General features: G+C 41.0%; 1 protein-coding gene across 1 annotated transcript in view; it reads left to right on the top strand.

Moving 5' to 3' along the window:
- Positions 1-5,474: 5,474 nt before the first annotated feature.
- The window catches only part of LOC127064786 (AT-rich interactive domain-containing protein 1B-like), a 190,591-nt gene continuing 168,131 nt past the window's right edge, over positions 5,475-27,934 (top strand). Inside the window, exons 1-2 of the mRNA XM_050996341.1 lie at positions 5,475-8,141; positions 27,431-27,619. Coding sequence (XP_050852298.1) covers positions 7,077-8,141; positions 27,431-27,619 — 1,254 coding nt within the window. The 5' untranslated portion in view covers positions 5,475-7,076. The remainder of the gene's footprint in view (positions 8,142-27,430; positions 27,620-27,934) is intronic.

A 27,934-nucleotide genomic window follows, 5' to 3' on the forward strand; every position in this document is an offset into this window, starting at 1 on the left:
CTGTGGGGTAGATGGATGATCGAGAGTGGCCGATCACACATCTCGAACCAAGCCGATCGGGTTGGCTGCATTGTCCGGCGCGTTCGATGCGCATAGCCACGGTGTGCTACGTGCTGTACGGTGATTTGGCTAACCACACGTTGTTGAGCCATCGGCGGCATCCAGCATTGTTTGCTCGCTTTGATGAGGCCAATTCGCGTTTCGCTTTTGCGTTTGCGTTTCCTACGTACGTAGGAATGAACGAACGAACGAATGAACGAACGAACGAACGAACGGACGAACGGACGGACGAACGAGCGAGAGAACGAGCGAGTGAGATCGTGCTAGATGCGATTTTGTACGAACGTGTAGGTGGTGGTACTGTTGTAAAATGAGAGAGAGAGAGAGAGAGAGAGAGAGAGAGAGAGAAAGAGAGAGAGCAGCAACCACTTGCCTCTCGCGTGAACGTGTGTGCGTGCACGAGGCTGCGTGTGTCATTAGTGACCCCGAGGGTGACCCCAGGATTCGCTCTCACCATACGGGCCTATCAACACTGACCACCGTGCATTCAGTGGAGGCTCCATTACACACGTTTTCTAACGATCCTTGCCTGTCCACGCATGATGGAGACAAGACGACAGCGACTGAAGATACTCATATTCCTTTTACCTCAACTCCGTTCTAGAAATAAGTACGAGAACACTAGTTGTGATACATTATATCTATTTTCTATTTTATTTCTCTCACAGTTCGTTTCTTTTTTTTTTTCTCTATTTTTTTTTCCCTACTCGTTTCACTTTAACACGATCGATAAAATAGTTTTGAGGTCGTCGTGAGTTAAGAACGGCCGAGGTTATCCAAAATCGATCGGACGAGGGGTAGCCAGGGGGCTCGAACGCTCGAACAACGCCAAGGAGTAGAAGGAGGCAAGAGAAACGAAAAGTGGCGATGGCGACGACGACGGCTATACCGATACTCGTCCTAAGCAAGCACGACTCCGCCGAACCAGTGAAGTAACGTGGCGCTGCTATTAAACGCAGACACGAGCGAGCGCCGAGCGGAAATTGCCTAATTTCCTGAGTGCGCAGCGCCGATCCGTCAACCTGACGTGACGGAGACGTAGTTGCACGAATACCGTGACTTTTAATGTCAAGTGTCAAAAGAAACTCGGTGAACTCGAACATATAGTATAAGGTAACGTTGACTAAAGGTATACTTGTAGATAGGTAGAGAGGTACCTATATTGTATGTGTACGTATATATTATATGTGTGTATATGTATACTCTAACGAGTGGTCCGGTAATGCGCTTAGTACCGTGTTTGACGGTTAAGTGGATTTTAAGAAACTCGAGAAACTATTCCGAGACACGATCAACTAAGAGCAAAAAAGGGAATAAATGTTAGAAGACGAACGATAATACTGTAGACGTAGTGTACATACCTACATACTAGCCATTTCTACTCTTTGTCCGTATACGTGCGATTTATATATGTATACGTGTATATGTGTGTTGCGTCTTTACTTGCGAAAAGACCGATCGATTTTCGAAGAAGCGAGCTCACGAAACTAGCAGTCCCTATCGTTGAGGAAAAAGATTAAGCGTCGGACGTGGGTCGTCGTTGATAGAGAAACTAATCCTTCGATTTAGCGCGCTACTAGGGGACTAGCTAGGGTGACAGTAGATAAGAGAAAAGCCGCAATTAAGAGACGTCAATCGTTCGAGAAGCTCCCGTCGCTCGAGTCGATGCGCGAAATGTCTCACGAACAAATCGGGTCCGTCAAATCGTCTTACTCGATTAAAACTAGAGAAAAGAACACGTGTTCTGAAATTTCATCGGACGTTTTCAACGAAATTCTATTTATTTCTTCTGATTTGGTACAAGCAAGTATCAGACGTCACAAAATATATATATGTTTTCAAAAATAGGATTTAACATATCTAGATTGATATACATATAGTACTTACTTATACCTTTCGTGTGAGATCTCTCATCGTGTTACTCGCTGACATGATTCTTCGGTAGGCTTGATCGAAATCAAGCATAAACCTTATTCGCTTCCTTTCTCGTGGCATTCCATGAAAAAGAATACGGATGAACGAGTAAACTCACACGGTAAACTCCTTTCTCCAATGAAGAAGTCACTTCAGAAGAATGACGTTCCTCGTTTCCTATTTCAACGACTTTCTCGTCGCCGAACGTGTTTCCGCGCGAGTGAACAAACGATCGAGGAGAAATATCGTGCGATTAGCGTCGAGCGAATGGACGCACGATCTAGTGGAACAACCAAATTACATGGATCTCGGAATAGCTCGAGATGCATTACCTTCTCTATATATCTACTGCAAACAGTCATAATCTTGGTGCATCGAGATGTAGAAAAGGGACATGACTTTAGTGGGGGAGTGGGTGGCAGGGGTTTGGGGGCGGGGAAACATGAACGCGTCGCTCGAGGTGCTTGTCGTCCGTGTTTCTTGCATCTCCGACGGCGTTAGGGAGAAGAAGTAAGTACTTACCTAACTATAGAAAGAAAGAAAGAGAGAAAGAGAAGGAAAGAGAATAGTACTCGCGGTTCCTACGATCTCAGTGGGTTCGTAGTCACGATCCGTGACGTAGGGACCCTCTAAGGAAATTTATGTGCATGGCTGCGAAGGTACGAGCTGCCGACTACTACCAGGGAGCATAGGTATCTCTCTCGGTAAACCGTGTTACTCGCCTACACACTCACATACACACACACACAGCTACACACACGTGCTCGCGCGCACTCACAAAAGCGAGTATATTCCTTTCTTTCTCTCTCTCTTTCTCTTTCTCACTTACATAGGTACATTGGATAGGAGCAATCTCCGGTGTCATCCGTGCGACGTATCCGTGGAGAAGCAGATGCCACATGCGCGCCGCTGTCAGCACGAAGAAAGAGAAAGAGAGAAAACGAGAGAGAAAGAGCAAGAAATAGAGAGAGGGAAAAGAGAGAGAGAGAGAAGGATAGAAAGAGTTGGATCAGCCGAGCGTCTTCTCCCACTCCTCGACACGGTGGGCGTGTCTAGCTTCCCCACTACTCGGTCTACTTCCCCTACGACCCCTCCAACGCTCTCCCCACCACTCGACCCAACCGACCGACGTCCCGAGATGTCCCTCGCTTCGCGAGCGAGCGACCCACAGAGGAGGGGGACGGCTCGTGTCGCGCACAACCGGACGGAGAGAGAGCCTTACTTGCCCGTGTCTTTCGTCGACTGTCCCCGGTTGTACCCACCATCCACGCCTTCCACGACTTCCCATTGGCTCGATCTGTCCCCAGGCACTCTGGTGACACACGCCCTCGCCAACGTTTCAACCGTTCGCCGACAACCAGACGGCGCAGGATCCTTCCTGAGACTTCTTCTTCATCTTCGTCTTCGTCTTCCTCTTCGTCTTCGTTTTTTTACTACACTACTACTATCTCTTCTACCGAGATCAAGCTATAAAAATGATCGTGAACGAAGAGCATTTTCTTTTCTCTCATATCATGTATCAAGTTTCGTTCGTATATATATATATATATATATATATATATATATATATATATATATCGATCAAATATGTTTTATTTATCTAGGTATGCTGTTTCTAAAATGACCGATCTTGATTTGACGGATGATCCTTCTTATCTCATTTCTTGTTTCCTTCGTTCCCATTTTTTCATTTATGGAAATATGTAACAAGATAAGAATACCACAGGATAGATCCAACGTAAACGTCCAAATACTCGCGTTCATTTTTCTTCCTTCCTGTGAATTAACTACACACGTAAATAAGTACACCCTAGCGTTTTTTTTGAAACCACTGATCGGACAGCTGGGAAGCGTAGACCTATTGCGTAACGAGGACTATATTTGCCGAGTCGTAAAACGTAATTCGCTTAGTTGGCCGGATCGGCCGGTTGACGAGGGCTCGACCCTGCTTCTCGTGAAATTGCAATCTCTCTAACAACGAAACGTTCCCCGTAGGTAAGTCTCGACATTTTTTCAATCGCAGACACTCAACGTGACGTCCCTCCGACACTGGTACAGAGATAGACAGAGAGAGAGAGAGAGAGAAATAAAGAAAGAAAAAAAAATACAAAGGAAAGCTTCGTTCGATCGTCTCATCTTCGGGGATGGAAACGATTGTTTCACCGGGAGATTCGAATCGAGAGGAACGACGAGAAGTCTGATGGAGGCAACGATAACGACGACGGAAATTGAATTCTCTCACCAGTCATCCCGCTGCGAAAGTGCATACACGAACGCACCGTGTTCGACGCGTTTCTCTCGCGAGTCCAGGGGCTGCGGCCATGTATACTATATAGTATACTACCTGCATATATATATATATATATATCGACGTGCTCGGAGAGATCGAAAAGGGAGCCGGAGGTACTATTCCCCCTCTTTCTCTCCTTCTTCTCCACCTCCTTCTCCTCCTCCACTTTCTTCTCCTTTTGTTTCGCCTCACCCCGTAGAACTGGTATACGTTCTACGGTTCCAACGATTTACCTGCCAGCCCCGAGAAAAAGAGAGAAAGAGAAAGAGAGAAAGAAAGAGAGAAAGAGAGAGAGAGAGAGAGAGAGAGAGAGAGAGAGTCCGTTAAAATGTACCGCTTCCTTCTCCTAGCGATCCAGACGTTCGATCTGGAGTCCTCCTCATCCAAGTCTACCTTTGTTTTCCACACGGCAAGCTGAAGATCGTGACGTTTCTTTTTTTTTTCTTTTTTACATATTGCGTACCGGTAGACGTAGCACTTCCGATCGATGAAAAATTGGAAATCCAATTGCTTGTTACGGTCGATGGAAGAGTTAATTGATGCTTCGTCTCTTGATATCTGTATTATAATAGTGGCAACGATTGGCATCGATTATTGATTATAATAAATAATAGGCTCGAACAGTGAGATCGTAAAACAATCATTTCAATTCAATACTTAGAGTCTATATTTCTAATACGTACATTAAATTCTAATTGCCTGTACCGAGTTACGCATTAAAAATAAACTGGTCCGAGAGTACTTAGATGCATTCAAAAATCAGACCACAAAAGATTGGAAGCAGGTACTAAAAATAAGATCATAAGACTCGTCAACGACCTATCCATCTCCAGCGACAGATACCTACTCGGTATAAGCGTGTGTGTGCGCGCGCGTACGTGCATGTGTATGTCCGTTTGTGTGCGTGTAACGCATTGAGCATTCCCTCTTACATACACACGATCTATATACATGTATATCGAAGGTAGAGGTGTGCAGGGGGTCTCACAAAAGGTGAACCCACTTCGTGGGTCTGCACGGTTGATACGCGTTCGCGGAAAGCGGGAGGCGGCAAAGTACGAAGGTAGAGTAGGGTAGTGAAGAAGGAAAGAGAGAGAGATAGAGACGAACTGGTCGGAGCAAGGAGGAAAGAACGAAGTGGAAGAGTGTTGAACAGAGATGGAGATATGGATCGTGGTTCGGCCGTTCTCGGCAATACTCGTGAGTTTCCGTCTCTTGGTGGTGGCCGCGCACCTCCGCCAAGTTTCACGCTGCGTGGAACGAAACTCGTACGCGATCAGCTCACCGAGCCCGGCTTCCTTACGTATGTGCTCTCTCTCTCCCTTTCTCTCTCACTATCACTCACTCTCTCTCTCTCTCTCTCTCTCTCTCTCTCTCTCTCTAATTTTCTCGTTTATTTTCTATCTCTTTCTTTCTCTCTTCCTCTCTGTTCCTCCCTTCCTCCCACCTCTCTCTCTCTCTCTCTCTCTCTCTCTCTGTCTGTCTCGCTCTCTTTCTCCATCTTTTTCTCACGGTGTGTCCTACGAAGAACGAGACGAGAACGAGAATACGGACGACCGACGACGACCAGTCGTGTCGTTCTGGATGTGCGCGCGCGTGCCGATCGATCGAAAAATAGCCGGCGAGTGAGAGAGCGAACGAGCAAGCAAGCGAGGAAGCGAGCGAAGGCGGTACTTCGACGAGAGCTACTCGTTTCGCAAGGTTCTCGCGAACGTCGTACCGTCGGCTTTAAGAGCTCCAACGGCTCACGAGAGATTCCAAGAGGAAAAGGAAGAAGAAAGGAAGAAGATGACGAAGGACGGCATCGCGATGGATTATAGTACCCAACGTTCGAGCTGACCGAACGTTGAAAAGTTCGATCGTTCGAGAACGACGCAGAGTCTTTTCGTCGATCTATCTTCTCTCGTGTTGTCCTCGCGTCGTGTCGTGTCGTGCGCGCGCGCGCACGCCCGACCGTCCACTGACCGTGCCGCGTTCGCTCCTAGTGTGTGTCGTGTGCTCTGCCTCAAGCCCGTTGATTTGTCGCCGCTTGAGAAAGGTGGGGATAACGGGAGTGGGACAGGCTGTGCGTGCGTGCGAGAGAGACAAGCCGACGAACAAAGTGGGACGAAGAAAAAAGGCACCACCTAGTGACAGTTCCTTCTTTTTTCTCCCTCTCCTTCTCCCTCTACCTCTACCTTTTTTCTTTCTTTCTCTCTGATCCTCTCGCACCATATTAGAATACTAATCCTACGACTGAGCGAGCGATCCCTTGTTTTAAGAAGAAAAACGACATCAGTGACTATGCTAATTCGTACGGACTTGGACTTGGACTTGGTTGCGATTTGTTTAATTTCAGCGAATGACAGGACGAATGTGCTTTGCCACGGAGGAGAGAGAAACCAAGAACGGCGTTACCTTTCGGCCGCAGGAAAATTGGTCTCGTAGGCGGGGCCTAAGGTCGGGGACACGTGACACCGAGGAAACTGTCACGCCGCCCTTGTCCTCCCCCTCTCCAACCCCAGCCAACTTCTCCTCCTCTTTCGCTTCGTCACCCCCACCATACACACCGTCTCTATCCTACATCGTCGGACTACCGAAAAGTTAGGATTTTGGAGGTGTGTTATGCGAAGGAAGTGCCTTTTCTATTTGATCTGTCCTAAAAATGGAGAAACGTTCGTCTCTCGTCGAATCCCATTCGCGCCTGAAATGTCGTGAAATTTCGGAAGAAAAACGATGACGACGGAGAAACGACGTTTCTTATCGTTGTCCTGGTGGATTTTGATTTTTCGTTTAGAGTCCCCAGACATGCTTTCTTTTAGATCGTACTTTGATGCACGAATCACGTGGCACGGAAGATCGTTCAACGTTTCAGGTTGGTGAAGAGAACGATGAGATTATCGACGAAGGAGTGTCGATCCGACACCTGAGAGAAAGAGAGAACATCGTGGAGAAAATGCAGCAAGCTAGCGTGGGTGGCTGCGAAGGGGATTTGGATCAGCGGAGGAGTCCGTGTGCAAGGTCTCCGCAGGTGAAGTGCGAGCCGTCGAGCGACAACAGAACTATTAGCAGCGAGCTGCTCGATAACGGCAGAGTGAAAGTGAAGCTGGAGATGCCGGAGCCTACCGAAGGTTACGAATCTAAGCCCGAATCACGAGGAGATGATTATCATCATCGTCCGGATTTGGACTACGGTTACGAACGAAAACCCGAAGCTTTTCTCGGAAAATTCGAGAGCTCTGATTATCCCGCTCACTGTCAAGGGATAGGAGGAGGAGGAACAGGAGGAACAGGAACAGGGACAGGAACAGGAACAGGAGGAGGAGGAGGAGGGACAGGAGGAGTTTATCAACGTCCCGATATAACAAATTCGACTTTCGGTTTTCCTCGCTTTTATGGACCACCTACGAGCGCACAACCTCCGCGTTTACCGGATGCTTTCTCGAGTAGACGTATCGACGAGCCTAAACACGAGGATCATCACGATCGAGAACGATCGTCGCACGATCGACACGCAGCTTATAGGATGGCGGTATCCGCGCTCACAAACGACGGCTACCTTCGTGATCATCATCATCATCATCATCATCATCATCATCATCATCGACCTCCTCATCCTCATCATCCTTCTTCACTTCCTTCTCATCATCACCATCATCACCATCAGCAGCAACAACAGCAGCAATGCTTTGACGATTATCATCGAGCTAAGGCATCGGCTTATCCATCCTTATCCTATCCACCCTTCAGACCGTCGTCCGTGCCGCAACGTGCTCCTTACGGTCCTAATCATCAGAACAATAGCATCTACAGGACCACCGGACAATATCAAAACAGGCAACAACGAAAGTGGAGCAACGCGACGGCTTCTCTTCGTGGGTTGCAACCATCGATACCTGTGAGTTATCCTCTCCTACCTTTACGCTTAATCTTTTTCGAGAGATTCTAACTTTCATTCTTTCTTTTTCATTTTCTCTTATTAAAAAATATCTAACGTAAACGTTTCGACTGATTACTGAAGAAAAAGAAGGATAAAGAAAGAAAAAGAAAAAAAGAAAGCAAAATGGATACGAACTCGACCGCAGGAATCGAAGTTACGATTAAAACGGGACAAAACGAAACAAAAAAGAAAGAACAAAAAGAGAAAAAAGAAAAAACAATATGTATTTCCTTAGAAATTGGATTGTCCCTCGTAATTCGATGGGATTCAACCGATGAACCGGTTCGTTTTATATTAGATGAGATCCAATCTACTTGGATCACTCCTTCAATCGAAAAAAAGTGGGCGATCGAAAGTCGTGAGGAGTTAAAGCGCTCGTTTTCGCTTATTATCCATTATACTTCGGCGACGTAACTCGAGCATTTTCGCACAGGGCCGCCGTGCCGATACGGAAGTGAAACTCGCCGTTCGTAAAAGCGAGCAGTGTATCGTGTTCATTAATCTTATTAATTCAGCTCACGCTAATCAATGGTTTAGAGTAGAGAGAATAACGTTTTGACGGACAGCGCGTTGCACCTTCCTTTTTCTCTCCTTCTCTCTCTCTCTCTCTCTTTCTCTCTCCCCTTTGTTTTTCGAAGTTTTTTTATTCCTACAGTTTTTTCTTTTTATTTTTCTCCTCTTTTCCAAATTACCTATCGTAAAATAAAGAGAAGAAAGAAACAGAGGGAAAGAGAAAGACAGAGAGAGAGAGAGAGAAGGGGGAGGGGAGGAGAGAGGAGTGAGAGAGACGAGAAATATAGAGTAAGGAGGATCATGCCCGAAGGGTATAGGTATACCTACGCGTTGGTATTAAATGAAATCGAATGAAACCGTTCCTATGACCGTCCGCTCAAAAATTACGACACGCTGGACGAAATTACGGTGATTACGCGGATCGTGCGTCGGTTTCGGCCCTCCGGGAAGGACCCGGCACCTTGACGAAGGGAAGGCTAAAGAGATATGTGTGTAGACCTTGTCGATACCACCGGCATCGGATTATCGATGGAACGAGATCGATGGCTTCTTTAGCGGTCACTCCAGTTCTCTTGAATTTACGAGCTTCTCTTGCGTCGTACGACGCTCGTCTTTCCTCGATGTTGTGGACTTCTCTTACTTCTGATACTAATATTCGATAAAATTTCAATCAAGATACTTACCCGTTAGATAAACGCTTTTAACGATTTATGATATATTCGATTATTCTTTTTTTTTCAGAATTGATGAACGACGATGAAATACGTAATCAGTTTGAATAAATATCGTATTTATTACGAGAAATAGGTATCTTCTAACAGATAAGATTTACAACTTACGGCATCTTTTATATACATATATACACACATATATATATATACACACAGACACACATGTGTATCAATCTACTTAGAAATTGTACTGTAAGCACAAATACGCTATAACTATAGTTACATATCTCGATTGGTTGAACGTGAAGATCGGCAAAATAAAAGGGGGAATAGCACGTTCCACTTTCCGTTTTAACGACGAAGGATATACGAGCTATCCGATGGGCTCTTTCTTTACGTTCGATTCTCGATCTCTGGGCGGATTCTACTCCAAAAGAAGTAGACTCTTCTAGGTAGTAGGTGTTAGAAGCGAGTCTTTCGAATCGCGCGGGAGCCATCGATGTTCTCCAAGTGTTTGGAATGTATGTATCGTTGAGAAGTAAAGAGAAGAAGAAAGACAGACAGACGGAGAGAAAGAGAGAGAGAGAGAGAGAGAGAAAGAGAGAGAGATAAAGAGAGACAGAAATAGTATACTAGAGAAGTCCGTGTATACTCTCATCTGCATAGTGTTTCCTCTCTTTAACGATCGTTCATCTTCCATCCTCGGACGTACGCACCTGTATCGAGATAACACTTAGCAAGTAACGTATATCCAGAACGAATAAGGGCATTGAATCGAAGCCGATCCCTTTGGGCCTCCTTTCCTTCGATTCCTACTCTATCTCTCTTTCCTTTTCGTTTGTCGCCGATGTATAACCAAGAGTATCGATTCGCGTTACCACGAAGGCGCGAAGGAGTCTATAAATTTCTATTGCCTTCGGCAAAAATGGCACACCTGTGCTTATTTAGATAGGCGCAGTCTCCCGAACTCCAGATGGGATCGTTTCTATCCAGGATTTTGTATCAATGTCTTTTCTACTACTATTTATTCAGTAAACGAATAGTTCCTATCGTATGGATTTGATAATAATATCTATTGGATCATTTGTTTCGGATTAATAATCTTTTTTTCTTTATAGGTATATACTTTATTACGCAACGAAGTAATATATATATATATAATATATCGTAGATTCTCGCTAAGAAGACATTGTAATTTTTATCTCGAAATTAATTACATAAATATAGGCATATTTCCTTTGTTTCTCGATCCTTTTTCTTTTCCTTTTCTCTTTTCTTTTGTAATTCCATCCTTAACGATGTATACGTTCAGTTTATAATAGATCAGCTTTTAGTTTTTTACTAAAAGTAAAACCTGTCATCTATATGGTATATTAAGTATAAAAACCGTGGCGATTTACAAATACCAGAGTCGTTGGAAAGAGAAAAGAAAGGAGGAAAGGTAAAAGGGGTGGTTGGAAATGGTGGAAGGGGTGGTTCCGCTCGCCAGATGCGTGTATTAGCCGACCGATGCGTTTTTCTACCTGAAGGGCGTTCGATCGAGTGGCAGGCAGACCTACGGCAGCACATGGCACCGCTATGGGGCCAGTTTCGAGGGGCATGCCAGGCCCCGTACGATTCGATTCGTCTCGTAGCCACAGTGCCGAGAAAATGAGAACGGTCTGAGAATGGCCTTGCTATCCTCGCCACGCTTTTCATCGTATACAAACACGACTTACAAAATAAGTAGATAGGTACTATCCGTGTTTTTTTTTTCTTTTTTTCTTCCCCTTAACTATGAGAGTATCTACCGTGTTTCAGATCATCGTGCAAATGAAAATTTGGTATTGTTGATGGGATGTTATAATGACGACGATGACGACGACGACAGACGATGATGATGATGATGGTTAAACAATATCCTTGTCTTTCAATTTGAGATAGATGAGAACTTAATTAGATGCGTTAGAATGGAATCTGTATTTTCTAATGAAACAAATCAAATGTTGGTTAGATCTGTATGTAATAATGAATGATAGAATATTTATCAAAAGAGTTTATCAGAAATTTATATAAATCGACTGTACGTATTCACTGTATCCTGGGAATTATTTCAGATATGATCTTTTCCCTATATCGATTTGCATTCAATTTTCCCTTTCACAAACTCGTCAAACTCTCCATTTACAGAAATGATAGTCCGTAGGGCAGAGATTTTGCGGGCTCTGGTGTATTATAAAAAGAGTGTTTTATTAGCGTGAAAAGCAGGGAATTTCAATGACACGCGACGATCGCTAGGTAGAAACGTAGGAACGATGTGCAATGTAACACTTGTGGCTTTTATAATACCCTACCGTATGTATATACATACGTATACAGAGACGTGTATACCTACCTACGAGTTGACTCTCGATATCGCGCGTAATCACGAGCAGTCCTCTCTCTCTCTCTATCCTTTCTCTCTCTCTGTGTCACTTTGTGGCACATGAATTATTAATGGCGCGCGTTTATTCACATCACGCTTTGCCGCCGACCGTCCCCAGGTTTTCCTCTGGATCGCTGTCCGCGATGCCAAACGTACGCTTTTTTTTATATTTCAACTCTTGGCTATTCGACAGCCGATCGACGATCGCTTTATCGTCATCGAGCAGAGAGTAAAGAGAAAATGATGCTTTCATCGTTTGCATTCGAAATGGTGAGAAAAGGGAGATGACTAGAATCCTTTATTTATTTTATCTTTTTAACAAATTCTCAGATATAATAATCTCGATAATTTGTATTTCCTGACATTTAATAGTTCGATTACATACTTAGATACCGTCTCTATTATATTCCATTAGATATTAGATGTTTGGTAAAAATCCAAAAATAGACTGCCAAGCGTGTTATATTTATTGGAAATCGGGTGCTAGCTAAATGATCAGAGTCTGTAATATTTTACATCCGCTTTGTTGAGAATAAAATTTCTCTTTATTTTCTAATTTTATGCATTTTTCCCTTATACGCGCCCGAGTATGTGAAACAAGAAAAATAAAAAGATCTCGCAGTTTACTGAATTTTTTATCACTCATACAAAATTCAGATATACTCAAAATGTAATCGTTCGAACGTAAAAAAAAAAAAAAAATAATGTCGATAATGTCGATCGGGTAACTTTTCAAGAAATCATTTAACGCGTCGAAACAATTTCATTCTTTCTTCTGTGCAACGTAGATAATTCGATGTGGCGAACGGAAGAAAGCCCAAAAGAGAGGGAAGAAAAAAGGAAAAAAAGAAGAGAAAAAAGAAAAGAGAATTGGAAGGCCGCAGCCCTCAGGATGTTATTAAAGGACAGGACGTCAGTCGCCGACGTGCTCACGACAGGGCGCGCGTGCGCGACTAAACCGCAGTCCCGAAGCCGCACGCTAATTATTTATTCTTCGTTATGCCCTCCTTCTGACGTGGCGTGACGATTCCCTCTCTACGCGTCCTCTCGTCGAGTCCTTTCAACGGTCTTTTCTTTCGGGGATATCCTATAACCTCGACGTGATTCCTTAACAAAAATGTCTTCTCCCTAATCTTTCTGCAGATATTTTTTTCCGTCGTTTTTATTTTATTTTATTTTTTTCTTTCTTTTCTCTATAAAAAAATTACAACTTATATACAATTATTACAACTTAATACAAGTGATTCAAGTGGATGAATAATGAATTGTGAGCAGATTAATTTTGTCGAAAGGAACAACAAATTGCAAGAGGATATTTGTAATTATCTATTAATGAAAAGAAAAAAAGAAAGAAACATTTGGCATAGGTAAAATGTCTATTTGAAATTATAAGAATTATTGAAATTATAAGAAAAATGAAAATAATATTTTCAATGATCAAAGTAATAATTCTAAAGTGATTTGGTTAATTTTGAATGAAAGAAAAATCGTTCTTAAGGATCTAAGCGAAAAGACTTATTACCTCGTGAAATGAAACGTTGCTACGGCGGTATTGCGTAGCTGAGAAAAGAGAAGGTTCCTTTGACATTACTGTGCTATAAATCGCCATTACATTGTAACTCATAATCGTGTCCCCTGAAGGCACAACGTCGTTTTAAAACATTCCTCTTACGTTCGGCGCCGGTAATAAACGGTTACAAGACTTTTCTCATGTTTCCTTTCACGAATTACCTTTTAAGCGTCTTCTCAACCTAAACGAACGTAACGATGTCCCTTATTCGATCACTACATTTATGTAATATTTTGATATTTATTATTTACGTATTAAATAACTTGCGATGAAGTTGCAGCTCCCATTCGAAGAGTCAACTTTATTTCGATCGAAGAGAAATTCCAACCCCAGGCAAAATTTTCAATCTCGACTATGTCCAGGAATATATATATATATATATATATATATATATATATATATATATGTACGTATGTATGTATTTTTTTCATCGAACACAATGGAAACGCGGAGAAACCTCGCGGAGAACGACCGTTTCGAAAGTCGATAATTTCGTAGAAACTCTTTAATCGTAGAAATCGAGTAAATATACTTCCTTACGTTTACTCGTTAAAAATGGAAGAAGAAAAAAAAAAGAAAAAGAAAAAAGTTCGTTGTGTAAACCTGTGCGTATATATGCACAAATATAAAAACCCAAACTAAAATGGAGTTTGGTCTGAATAAATCTAAATAAAATGTAAATGATTATTGAACTAAATGTATATAACTAAACTAAACGTAACAAATCACTTAGGTAGCCCATAGAAAGTGGAATAACCGATTGAGAGACAAGAGATAAAAGTCGTAAAGCACATCGACGTTAAAACCGTCTGAAGACGCAACGATGTTATTTATTGCACTATTCCCATTATTTACAATGACAAAGGCACGCTCGTTTCGCTCGTAAGAGCGAGAGAGAGAGAGAGAGAGAGAGAGAGAGTGTGAGAGAGAGGCGTCATTAAGTTATCGAGCGTTCTTAATCGAGTTACTTCGACGTTCGCTAACATAAGGCTTCCCATAAATTCGCGAGGCTTGCGAGCTTAGGTACGTTTAATTAGTCGAACAAAGCGACATGAGTGTGTGTTAGTAGGTACACGGCCAGAAACCTGCGTTTATTTTCCCGTGTTGGATAAAGCGCATTTATCGGAATGTGCTTATGCTCTTCCGCTTCGTGCCTCGTGCCCTTTATATAGTCCTATAAGGACCGTACTTTTAGAGTATGGTTCGATTCTCTTACTCTCTCTCTCTCTCTCTCTCACACACACACACACACACTTTTTCTTTCTATCCGTTCATTCGTATCTACGGTACCCTGGTCAAACACGACCCATCGATTCTTTATGGCGCCATTAAACGTACGCGGAGTCATAGTCGCATAGTAAACATTATTATAATCCGAGCGTGGTGTTCCATGGCCGTGCCGATTACGCCACAAAGGGCACGGACCGAGCTCTTTACGAGCGCCGACACCTACCAACCGATCGACGTGCACGAAGCGAGAGCAGAAAGAAGATAAGGAGGAGAAAGAAGAAGAAGAAGAAGAAGAAAGAGAAGAAGAAGAAGAAGAGGCGTACTCGCGTCGATATTCCAAGCACGGATATTAAAGTAATTGATGCCTCCATAAAACGATGCGCGGAAAGTCGACTTCTCGATGTCCCTGAGACCGTTTGACCGTAGTAAGCACGTATTCCTGTAATTTCCTTTGCTCTCTCTCTCTATCTCTCTGTCTGTCTCTCTCTCTCTCTCTGTTTTTTTTTGTTTCTTTCCTCCCCCTTCTTTTCTCTTTTTTTTTCTTTCTACACCTGTTACGGTATCACGTTTTGGAAGTCGTCCGAACAAGCGTACACCGTAATTTAAAAATTCACCACAGATCCACTCTTAAACGCTTGGTCCTCTTCCTTCGTTTTCCTAAGATACTCACGAAGATTTATCGTTGGCTATTATCAGACATAAATCATCTTTCCCTTAAGACTTTTCAATACCGTCTTCAAACGGACAATCATATCTACATAGTATGTACATAGATTGTATACGAGATATAAGATAAATTATGATAGAAGAAGAGAAAAAGAGCTGATTTTATTGAGGAAAAATGTCAAAGAAAAGAAAGATAAAAATTTACGAGGAAATACGAATTCCGGAAATTGAACGAGACAAACGAAAGTAAGTGAATAATTAAAACCATATAATAAAATATTTCATTGCTTTAGTTTTACTGAATTTTCTTTGCAAGCAGCATTGTATCATCGCTTTATTCTCTAACATACATTTTAATCTTACAACTTGGTAAAAGGATAACGGAAAGGAAAATAAGAGAGTGAGAGAGATAGAGGGCAACAAAAATAAAAAACAAAGAAAAAGAAAGAGAAAAGGAAAGAAAAGAATCAAAGAAAGAAGAAGATCGTTCAGCGGAAGGTAGAAAAATATTTATGAGAAAAGCATCCTTTCTCATAATATCCCTGTTATACCTTTCGGGCTCGCGTACTTACGAGCACGGTCTAAAGCCGCGGGAAGAAGAACTAAAAAGGGAAGGCGCCGAGGTCTAATACGATCTCACGATAGACGGCATCGCTCGCGCCGTAAAACTCGCTTTTACACCATGGAGGCAGGCGTGCAGTCGTCGCCCACGCGATCCACCCGGTCTTTAAATCGTTCGAGTACCTACATCCTCTGTGTTCTGTTGCGAACCGGGGACACAGTGTCTTGCTGCCCGAGTTATATTAACAGCTTTGACTGTGACCTTCGACGATGAAAGAAGAAAATGTGATTTCTCAAATACAATGAAACGGACTTGTATATTTTCTCTTGTTTTTTTTCTTTTCTTTTTTCATTCGATTAGTAATGGCGTTTCAGTGAATCACTAAACGAAAAATTAACGAAATAACAAACGCCCTCTGTATCGTATTTAAAAGACACCTTATTCTTTCTTTTTTTTTTTGTAATTCATCTCTACGAATGAGAAATATTAATCTCCGAATTTTTTCCAAGCGCGAACTTCCTCTCCCTATCTTTTCGAGCTTGTACATATCGCTTCGAAGGAGGAACGAATTAGAAAGAAAAAGAGAGAATATTAAAAGAAAAATTTGAAGGAAGAAGAAAAAATAAACAGCAAGAAGAAAGTAAGAAATAAGAAAGGGAAGGTGAGTTTGGTATAGGTGCGAGCAGGCGATCATTCTCGATGGACAGAAAATAATTACGTCGAACGGTCGGCTCTTTGGCTTAGGTCGATCGTAAGGACTTGAAAAGGGAATGGCTGAACTCGAGCTTTGGGATCCAAGTGATCGTCAGAGAAAGAGAGAGAGATAGAGAGAGACAGAGAGACAGAGAGAGAGAGAGAGAGAGAGAGACGAAGAGAGGAATAGGGATGCTGCATGGAAAGGGCACATGGAAGGAACAGCGTGTAACGATGTATCAAGCTGTTGCGCCCCTGGCGTGTCCGGCAATGGTGGCGTGGATCGTCGCTTTGAACTGGACCGTGCCGCTTCGGCTTTGCATCATGCCTTTACACGCTCCCAATGCCCAAACGAGGAACGATAATGCCTCTCGCTCTCGTCCTGTTCCCGCGCATAGACACTATTAATTTCGTATCCCTTCCTTCGCGGACTATGGACCACTGGCTCGATATGCCGACCGATATGCCGATTTCTTACTACCGATTATTGACTCGTCGTGTTTCTTCTACTCGGCTTTTCATTCGATGAATGCATGTACTGTGTAATACTGTACTGTACTGTACGTTGGAGTATAGTACGATACACATACTGTGTAGTATATACTGTATAAGATTCGCAAAGCTTCTGTTAAAATCACGCTTTCGAACGCACCTACTTATTTACTTCGCATAAATTGTAATTATTTGTGTGGTTAGATCATGCTTTCTTTTCTTTTTTTTTAATTTTATCAGAAATAACGAGGGATTAGAAATCTTACGAATTAGATTAAAGGTCATATACGTATTTTAGTCTCAACGGAATCCTCATGATATCCCTCGTGTTAGATAGAAGAACGTAGCAATCGTGCGAACGTTTAATGGCTAGTGAGTATATTACGAAGACAGGTTTAGCGACATTTTCAAAGAGCACACGGATGCCGACGATCTTGTTCTGATCTAAGAAACGAGAAAAAAAAGGAAGGAAAAATATCCTCTCAACGCCAAGACGTTGAATTACGTGGCTCGTTGAACGTTATCTTGGAAGATAGCAGTAGGTACGTTCTAATATCGAGAAGCCGCGTCATCGCGTTTCCCTGCTTCAATGACATAGTCTAGAAAAGGATGGTGTTATCGGTAATGACGGTTTGACAGGTGCGAGTCTATCTCTTTCTCTCTTTCATCGATCGATGGTTGTAGTTATAAAACTGATAGGATGCGGAATGACAGGAAAACGCAAGATACGTTTCGCACGTGCCATCTGTATATGTACAACTTACGTTGCTTAAGTATTTGTATACGTGTACGTATATGAAGGATTCCGGTTCGAATGATCTTGCCTTTCCACGTCTTTCGATTAGCCTCTTTACATTTGCCTCTTCTTACTTCGTGTCGTAGACCTGTTCCTAAAGATCTTACCATCCGATAATACGAGTTACTTCCATCCAAGGAAAATCGTGTCGACTTAGCTTGCATTTATAATCGATATCATATAACGTCAAATATGATTAAAAGTAAATATAATCGTTACTTGTTACAATTAAAATTAAGATTTTATATCGAAAGAAGATACGGGATTAAAGAAACGATCGAAATAATCTTTGAATGTATATAGAAAGAAAAAGAAAGCCTTCGATTTGAAATATAAATCAGCCTTAAAATTATTTGTCAAGCGTCTTCCAATAATCTTCCAAACGACAAAATAAAATATCTTCCATTCTATTTAATTAATCAAATAAATACGACCTATGTGCTTACAAAACGTATCTACAAAAGTTTCTCCCGTACCATAATTTGAATTAGATCACAAATACACATTAAGAACGACATGGTACTCGTAACAAGCAAGGTAGCTAAGATGGGTGCAACATCCTCAAACCATATCCCGTTTGTTCCGACATTCTGTACAAAACTCGATGGAAGCTCCTGCGACGCGGATCATTTGCTCAAGTTGGTATAGTTACGAGGTAGATCGTCCGGGTTCGCAGTGTAACATGACGCGCGGGGGTGTCCAAAACCGAGGAAGAAGAGGAGGAAGAGGAAGAGGAAGAGGAAGAGGAAGGGGAGGAGAAGGAGAAGGAGAAGGAGAAGTGGAAGTAATAGTAGGAGTAGCAATAACAATACCAGTAGCAGCAGTAGGAGCAACAGCAGCATCAGTAGCAGTAGTAGTAGTAGTACTAGTAGTAGTAGTACTAGTAGTAGTAGTAGTAGTAATAGCGTAGTAGTAGTAGGAAGGATAGGAACCCTTAACCAAAAAGGAAGAGGTGGGAAGGAAAGGGTCCAGGGGAGACGAAAAGCCCGGGAAAGGGTATCTGTTGTCATGGTCCCTGATGTTCCATTATTGATTAAAGATGGCTGGCTCGCTTGGCTGCTTACTGGATGGCAGACTAGCAACGCCATTTTAATATGCGCAATTATAATGTATACCCAAAGCCTGAGGGGGGAAGGAGGAGGAGGAGAAGATGGAGAGGAGAGGAGAGGGTTGTACGAAGGTAAAAGAGACGCGTGCAAGGCGGTGGAGTTTCGCAAAGGGACGAAACGATATCCATCCATCTATCTTTGTCTCTCTTAACAGGACGAGTGACCCTGGCTATGCTCCTGGGAACCAAACTCTTCTTTGTTTGCCCGAAATCAGAGGGGAACCGCGTAATTGAGGAGTTAATTAGGACGCGTTCGGTGCTTTAATTGGATTCCCTCGTCCGCTTGCTCGTTCATCCTCTCTCTTTCTCTCTCTCTCTCTCTCTCTCTCTCTCTCTCTCGTCGATGCTTCTTGCATCCTTGCTCGCTCTTTATAATGTCTCAACAGGTTGCTCCGTCCTAAGATAGTACACGCTTTCGCGGTTCCGAACGCGAAAATCGATCGTTTCGAAGAGGCAAGAGGGAGGTCTAAATTATGCTCTCTTAAACGATTTAACCTTAGGATCGATACGGGCACAGTAGCGTGCTCCGCTCTGTTCTATTCTGTTCTCTTCTGTTCTGTTCCAGTGTATTTCTCTCCTGTGCTTTTGCGAAATATCGTTCTCTCGGCTTGAATATTTCTCGCTCGTTATTATCAATAAGAAGGATGCTTGATAACAGATTGTAAATTCGTTAATAAGTATCCAATCCTTAATCATTTTTACGATCGTTATCGCAGTTGTTACATTTGATTTAATTAAACCTTGATACCTAAGTGGATACAGATATAAAATATTTATTTAATCGTTGAACATGAGCGGAGAAATCACATCGTGTGTCCTTGATAGCCATTCTCACGGTGACCATGGAAAATAGGATTAACGGGAATGTATACATGTTGGGAGACGCATCGAGATAACCGTGACGACAGCTCGTTAGTGAAGAGCAGCGGGGTTACAATGACGTCGCGACGTCCGATACCCGATAACGCGAGCATCGCGGTGGGCGTACGATCCCAATATGTTCAACCCTCTCTCTCTCTCTCTCTCTCTCTCTCTCTCTTTCTCTCATTCCCTTTCTCTCTCTTTCTCCCTCTCACTCACTCACTAGCTCTAACCATACCTGCCGCATGTATCACAATGCCCGTAATAGGAGAATTAATGCGTGTTGTGTGTGGTCGTGTCGGACCCTCCGGAGATTCGCGAGATCCCTGATAGCATTGTCCGAAGCATAATTCGTGCGTGCAATTAATCGAACCCAAAGTATCACAACGGCACTCACGAATATAGAAACGTACGTAACCACGTAGGTAGATAGTTATGTACGTGAATATTTTTCAAAAATTTCATCGACGTTCGATTCTCCGTTGGTACTGTCGGTCGAGAATTTTGCTTTTTTGTTTCCATATAGAAAAAAAAGAAGCTGAAAATATATTTCTTCCCTTTTCATTATTCATAATTGGATGTAACGTAAAATTCGAATTTCAAAAGGTATGACAGGAAATAAGATATAAAATGTTCATTCGGCATTACCTAGCGATCGTGTATTTTTATATTAAAAATCAGTTTAAAATATATATTTTACGAAGATACGAAAACAACTATGTTATAAACTTTTTTAATAATTTCTTTAATAATTATTTAAGAAAGTTGATCTTTTGTTGTTTTGAAAGTACAAATATTTTCCTTATAGCACGTCAATCTTTGTAATTCGTATTATTAAAAAAAAAGAAAAAAGGGAACAACGGGGGAAAAATATATATATATATACACACACAGAAACGTACGTAAGTAAGTACACGTGTGTCATGAAAATGGCCGTCCAATACGTCTGCGAAAAGGATAATGAATAAAATGGTGAATAACGACGTTGATGCACGCGTTCGCCTCGAGGAAGGATCGGCAATGACCGGACCGCCCCTTCCCTTCTTCATTCACCGTTTCTTTTCCTTCTTCTCTCTCTCTCTCTCTCTCTCTCTCTGTGTATGTGTCTTCTTACCCGTTCTTCCTCCCTTATACCTTTCGACGCGTCCTATCCGCACTTCCTTTCACGGCATTAACGCATTTCTTATTTAAGCGAACGTCCACGCACACGCGGAACTTTTTCCTTGAAGCGTTACGAGCGGACGAGTCGATAGGTCGTTGACAGGGGTCCGTATCCTGAAGAGTATTCTTCAACCCTTCTTTATTCAACATAATAAATCATTATAGGCGCGACTCGGGAAATCAATGGTTATAAATAAAGCAAAATATCGAGACTTTTAATAAAAAAAGAAAAAGAGAGAGAGAAAGAGAGAGAAAGAGAGAAATTCGTATTTGTTTTTTGTTTAAACGATCGTTTAAGTCGTACGAAAAGAAAATGAAAAATAAAAGAAAGTATATTTTACACATTTTCAAATTCTACGAAAATACGTAACTACGTATTTTCAATCTGATGATTTCTATTAGAGGCCATTATTTTTTTCCTTTATTTTCTTTACTTTTGTACTTTTATATGTATACACACACAGACACATATCTATATATGTAGAAGCACGCAAAGGAACCCCTTTTTGTAATTGAAACGTGAGATTCGAATATACACTACCGACAAAATTTTACAACCGAACGAGATATAAACTCGTCGTTAGTAGGGGTACCAACGCGAAATTAGCGAAATGTTTCCTTTCACGAGATACTACCGGTGGATGAAACAAACTCGAATTTTGCGCTAATTTCGAACTCGTTCAACGTTCGTCCGTATTTATGTAAATGCCAACCAATGACCATTTCCTGATTTTTCACTGGCCAAATATTCTCGTAGCTTTCATCCGATCGTCCTGTAGTTTATCTTTCTGTAGTTTATTTTCGACCTTCGATGCTTTCAATGAAAACCGCATTATATCGCGACTTGTAAATACGATCGTCCTTGGAATGGTTAACAAAAAATTAAAAAGGAAAGAGAAAGAAAAATAAAATAAGCAGACTCAAATTAAAAGTATATTTCCTTCAAGGTTAATTTTAATATATATACATTTTGTTTCCCTTACTCTTTCTCTCTCTCTCTCTCTCCCTTTCGTCTGTTTACTCATTAACAAATCGTATTTAGTATTCCTCTCGAAAGACTAAGGCAAACGATTAAAACGGTCGCGTAGTTTGGTAATTAAGCGTGACGTCATCGACAATATAACTACTCGCTAAGGTCGACCGATTACTTTCTACTTAAGGATGGGTTTTAGAAGCAGCCTTTAAGACGTCACAGCAATGAGCGATGGCCGCCGTTATTCCAGCGCTCTAATCACGTAGCTCGGTGCTCTCCTTCCAGAAAGCCACGACATCGACCTTAAATACCTCGGGAATCATGAACGTCGATACGAGTTCACCCATTTCGAGTTCGCTTACTTCGAGTTAAGTTACTGGACGGAAATCGTTTCTCTTTATTCCTCTTCTTCTTTTTTCTTTATACACATCAATTTATCACAGCTATTATAACAATATTATCTCTTCGAAGATGAACGCATCCTTCTTTTCTTCCTTTTTCAGTTATTTAAAATTTTTCGTTCAGTTCGAGATCGACGAGTTTGACGATCGTAAAAATTTACACGAATTATTATACATGAATTATATTTCGTATTACGATCCCAGGCAATTATAATTATTCTGTTCTCTTTGTCTTTTTCTTTTTTATCGTTTCATCTCAATCGTTTTCGAGTTTCGAGCTACTACTAAAGAACATATCTTGGGTAAAAGAAAGAAGAAGAAAAAAAGAAGAAGAAGAAGAAAAAGAAGGAAAGGAAAGAGACAAAAAGAGAGGAGCAGAAAGATCAAGGAAGTGAATGCGGCATGAGACGGCGTGACTCGTAGGAATTCGTCGCCAGGCTTTCCAAAAGTTAATGGAAGACGACGCTCGAGCGGCGTCTGTCGCGCGCGCGTTAGTTCTCCGCCGTGACGCGAGTTGATAGCATGACGTTGGACGTTTTGTCGTCGCGTTTAAACTACAAATTCGAGCGTTTTGTCGCGCGTAATTACGTGACACGAAACACGAGTTTGCGCGTACACGTGATGGTCGCTTGCATGCGACAATCCCATTGTCGTAATCTCTTGCACTTCGGACAACTTCAAAAGAAAATATTTTCTACACACCCTACACTTCGAAACGCGTTTGTAATTTCATATAAAAAAGAAATCTATTAAAAGAATCCTTTCAGAAAGAATAATTATGGATTAACGAGAAAAAAAAAGAAACAGAAAAAAGAATACGGTACGACTGATTTATTAGGGGAATAAAAAAAACAAAGAAATTAGTAACCATACGAGCCTACGGCATTACTTCAAAAGTAACTACACCATGGATTATTCGTATTTATGAGTGTTGTAAGTAAAGCTTTATCGTACATATATATATATATATATATATATATATATATATATATATATATATATAGGTAAGTATATCTATAGATAGGTACATCAAAGCTATAGCAAATCGTACGTCGTAGATTTGCATAGGTCGCACACGAGGTTGAACCTCGGCATGCTTTTAGACGACGTTGGTCATCATCCTTCTCCTTCTCTTTTGCTCTCTCTCTCTCTCTCTCTCTCTCTCTCTCTCTCTCTCTCTCTCTTTCTTTTTCTTATTCTTCGTCTCTTTGAAAATATACTATACATATATCCCTCTTGCACTCGGCGGTAGCGTGTCGCTACGAAATTGATACCTGTCGCGAAATTGCCTCGACGTAAGTGTAATGTTCGGTAAAACGCGTAATTATCCCCCTTCTCCGCACACTTTCGTTCCGCAGCATATCCGAAACGCATTGCCCGAAGGTTCCGCATTTATTTCTTTCCCCTCGCACTCGATAGCTCGCAATGGGCGAACGTAATTTTCACTTATCGTCGAGGAAGATATTTTCGAGATATCGTTCGGCATGCCTCTTCACGTTGTGGTCATCTTAATGACGACGACGACGACGACGACGACGACGACTATGACGATGACGATGACGATGACGATGATGATGATGATGATGATGATGATGATGATAATGATGATGATGATGATGATGATAATGATAATGATGATGATGATGGTGATGATGATGATTCGTGATGTACGGCTGAAATTTAATGATGTTATAAGTACTTATGTAGATTATTTCTTTTCGAAAGAAAACGAGAAGGAAGTTAATAGATAAAAACTTTTTTCATCTACTATATATCGATACGAAACGTGATCGATTTCTCGAAAATTTATATTTACGAATCTTTTTTTAACAATTTTAACATACTTAACATAAAATTATTCGTTTAGTATTAATCAATCTGTATATTATCTATTTCACTGATCATTTATAAATTTGTATCTGTAATAAGTGATTAAAAAGGGAGATATATATGTATGTATGTATGTATGTATGTATGTATAATACATATAATAAGGCATTAAAACGTATTAACAGATTTATTATTCCCATAAGTATATTTATTACGAAAAGAACGTTGAGAACGTGGTATAATTCTCTCGAGTTCTCGATGAAAGAAGATATAAATTCCGTAACGTTTTCTTCGAGGTCGCTTCGTTAATGAAGTAGTTTGACTTGCGTTTATCTCGTTAGAGCATCCTGGCGCTTTGACATTGCGAGCAATGTTAGGAACACAAACGAACGAACGAACGCCCATTGGCCAGCTGTCGTTGGCCCGGCATAATGTCCATTTCTTTCGACAACGTTGAAAAAAGAGAAGAAAAAATTACATTACGACCGAAAAACACGTGTAATTCTAGCTCAGAAGGAGATGAACAGCTAGGAAATTACGATAGTTTCTTGACCTTCCATGATTACACGTATCTTTTCGTGACTTCATTCTCTTGAACGATATTAAAGAGAAAATCATTCTATATCGACCGTTTTATTACGTTCCAGAAGGACGTGATCGTTTCTATTTTTCTTCTTTATTTTTCTCCCCTTGTGTTTGATCCAGCATCATTTCTTATATCGTTTTTATAATTATTAAATTTTTTTTCTTTTTTTTTTTGTTTTCTTTTCAAAACGTCAAGCGTTATCTCTTCTCGATTATCTCCATAATTTATTCCCTATAACTTAGTGCGTATTTATTGTGCGCAATTTATTTAAAAATCTACAGTGCCATATTTAATAATATTTATACACGTAAAAAAGCAAAGTAGGATTTCCGCTTCACATTTATATCTCAAATGGAAGGACAAGTTTTTCATAGACACGTTCGTCGAGGCAAATCAAACAGTTAGAAAGCGTCCAACGTTGCGCTACATTGTTTTTCTTCGACGTTCTTATAACTCTGTAGCAAATAGATTATTGCAAAAAACAACATCGATCTCGTCTATCGGATTAGTATGTATCCACATTTTGCGCCGACACGTAGAACCTTCTATCGTTCGAAAAATTATTATCCATGTAAACTGAACAAAGAGAGTAAAAAGGAAAAAAAAAACAAAAAGAAGAAGAAGAACGGGAAAAGAGAATAAAAATGGAAAAAGGAAATACTCGGAATTTAAAAAGTGAGAAAATATTTACTATAATTAGACGAGTGTGTTTTATTTAAAATTTATGTCTTATCAAGGTCGGATAAATGTTTCCTGTTAAATATGGAAAACAGAGAGAGAAAGAGATAGAATATGTTAAACTGTTTCCTACAGTTTGGTGGAATGTCAGTTCGATAAACAGAAAATAATTCGATGGCTCCGATTAGAATCACGAGCGTCGAAGTAGAGCACGTTAACTCACGAATTTTAGGAGTTTATTATTTCGGTTTTGGCGTTAACTGCGGCCGAGGTAACGACAAGAGACATTCGCCAGACCACCCCGAAACTATACCCCTCTGTTCCTCTCTTCTTCCTTCTTCCTAAAGCCCCCGATTGGACTCTCTTTCCATTGCGTCGTGTTCAATCGTGCCCTGATATTCGAACGTCGAGGTTGAAAATAACTAAATCTCTAGGATGGTCGAGCTATGGAGGTTTCGTTGAACGGTGACGTAAGAAACCACGAGAGTTATGTGGAAAATGTGTAAACTCGTCGTCGACTACAAAGTATGATGTTATTACTTATGCATGTATGTATTTACGAGTATATATATATATATATATATATATATATATATATATATAATATAAATATATAAATATATATATATATGTGTGTGTGTGTGTGTATATACATGCGTCTGTCTCTCTCGTCTGTGTAAATATGCTAGATCAGCAGAATGAAAATCATGGCGTGCAGCACCATGTATATATGTATTTCATGAAATGAAACACCTTTCGTTTCCTCAGTTCGTAAATGCCTATTATCAGTGTAGGTATAACCTCACGTGGTAAAGAATATAATTCGCACGTGTCAACAACTCGCTGACAAATATTTCCTTTTCTCCTGGCGGCGAGCCACGTTGTAGATGCATTGGTACGTGTCAACGGATAGGCAACGATTGCACGTTCTCCCTCCTTCGTTGTATTCCTTCTTCCTGTTGCCTCGCAGCAACGCGTAAGGTATATTAAATAATTAATTAGAAAAGAAAATTCTTATTCGATAAATTTCATCCACTATCGCTGAAAGAAAATGATCTTTTTGTTTCGAAAAATTTTCAACTTATAATACCGTATTATATTTAATACATTTTTCACGAAAATATTCATTACTTCCACTTTCCTTTTTTCTCTTTTTACACATGAGATCGTTCTATCAATTCGATAAAAAGAAATTTCTTTATCTTCGTACGGATCAGATCAACGTAATATCAAGAAGAAGAAAAAAGAAAAAAGAAAAAAAAAGAGAAAATAGAAAAAATGATTCGAGGCGCCTATCGCGTATGAGAAAAGGCAAAGATTACGAGAATTCTTTTCTCTTTTATTTTTCACGCCAGAGACACTCACACAATGGACCACACGCGCGACGACCTCGAAACGAGCAACGTCTTGGCTACGACGCAGGGTCGTCGACGGCTCGTGTCGTCTATCTTTGTTAGAAAGGCTCGCATTCGGGCGAGAATACTAACGCCTCTCGTCTTTCTTCTTACCGGTTAAAGAACCTTTCATCCGCGATGTTCTGCCGATGCCACGCAGATGACTTCGTCGGGACTCGTGCTTGTAAACGAGCTGCAAGATTGACGAGCAAACTATATTTTTTTTCTCTGTCTTCCTCTTTCTCTCCCTCTCTCTCTCTCTCTCTCTCTCTTTTTCTTACTTTCTCCCTCTTTAACGATAAAAAGTTTTAGTTCATAGTTTCGACACGACGACACTTTTCTTTCAGTTCTTTTTTTATCTTCTCTTTTCTCTTTCCCTCTCTCTCTCTCTCTCTCTCTCTCTCTCTCTCTCTCTCTCTCTCTCACTCACTCTCTATCTCTCTTTTTCTTTGACTCTTTATCTTCTCGTTGAAATATTTATTATATTATTTCTATCCTTTCGAACGCAATAAATTTGAAATCTGTCCGGGCGAGACAATTTTTCTTTCATTTCTTTACAACGTAAAAATGAAAAATTACAAGTGGACGGATTAAATTCGAGACGATAAGAAATTTTGGAGACGAAACAGATATCGTTAATTATCGCGTTTGTTTGCAGTGGCCAACGTGGTTCTTCCGGCCTGATTTACCTCTCGCTTCGACTCTGCCTACCAGTCACGTTGCAAATTCTAGCAACGTCAGCAGTTCGAACGTTTTGTCATCTAGATCTCATCAGGATGTTCAAAAGGGATCGGAGAATCCTTACAGTAACAATAGGATTCATGGACAAACGCCGACTATCTGTACGGTGAGTCGTTTTTAAATATCTATAATAATATCTATAATATTTCGATGTTCGTTCAATCTTTATGAAAAAAAAAAAAAAAAGAAAATACATCTTGATTTTTCTCCTATGCTCTCAAACGAATTTATCCTTACAATAAGTGAACAATTAATATGCATAGTCGAGAAATATAATTAACCTATTATTAGAAAATATTAGACTAAGTTAACTTTCTACGTCTAACCAGAAACAACATGGTACAGAAACGTACGAGCCGGCACTTGTGTCAAGGTAGCGAACCTGATTACTTTTGCTAGGCTCAACCCGAAACGGGTGACT

The sequence above is a fragment of the Vespula vulgaris genome, chromosome 6 (genome assembly GCF_905475345.1).
Source record: "Vespula vulgaris chromosome 6, iyVesVulg1.1, whole genome shotgun sequence".
Lineage (NCBI taxonomy): Eukaryota > Metazoa > Arthropoda > Insecta > Hymenoptera > Vespidae > Vespula > Vespula vulgaris.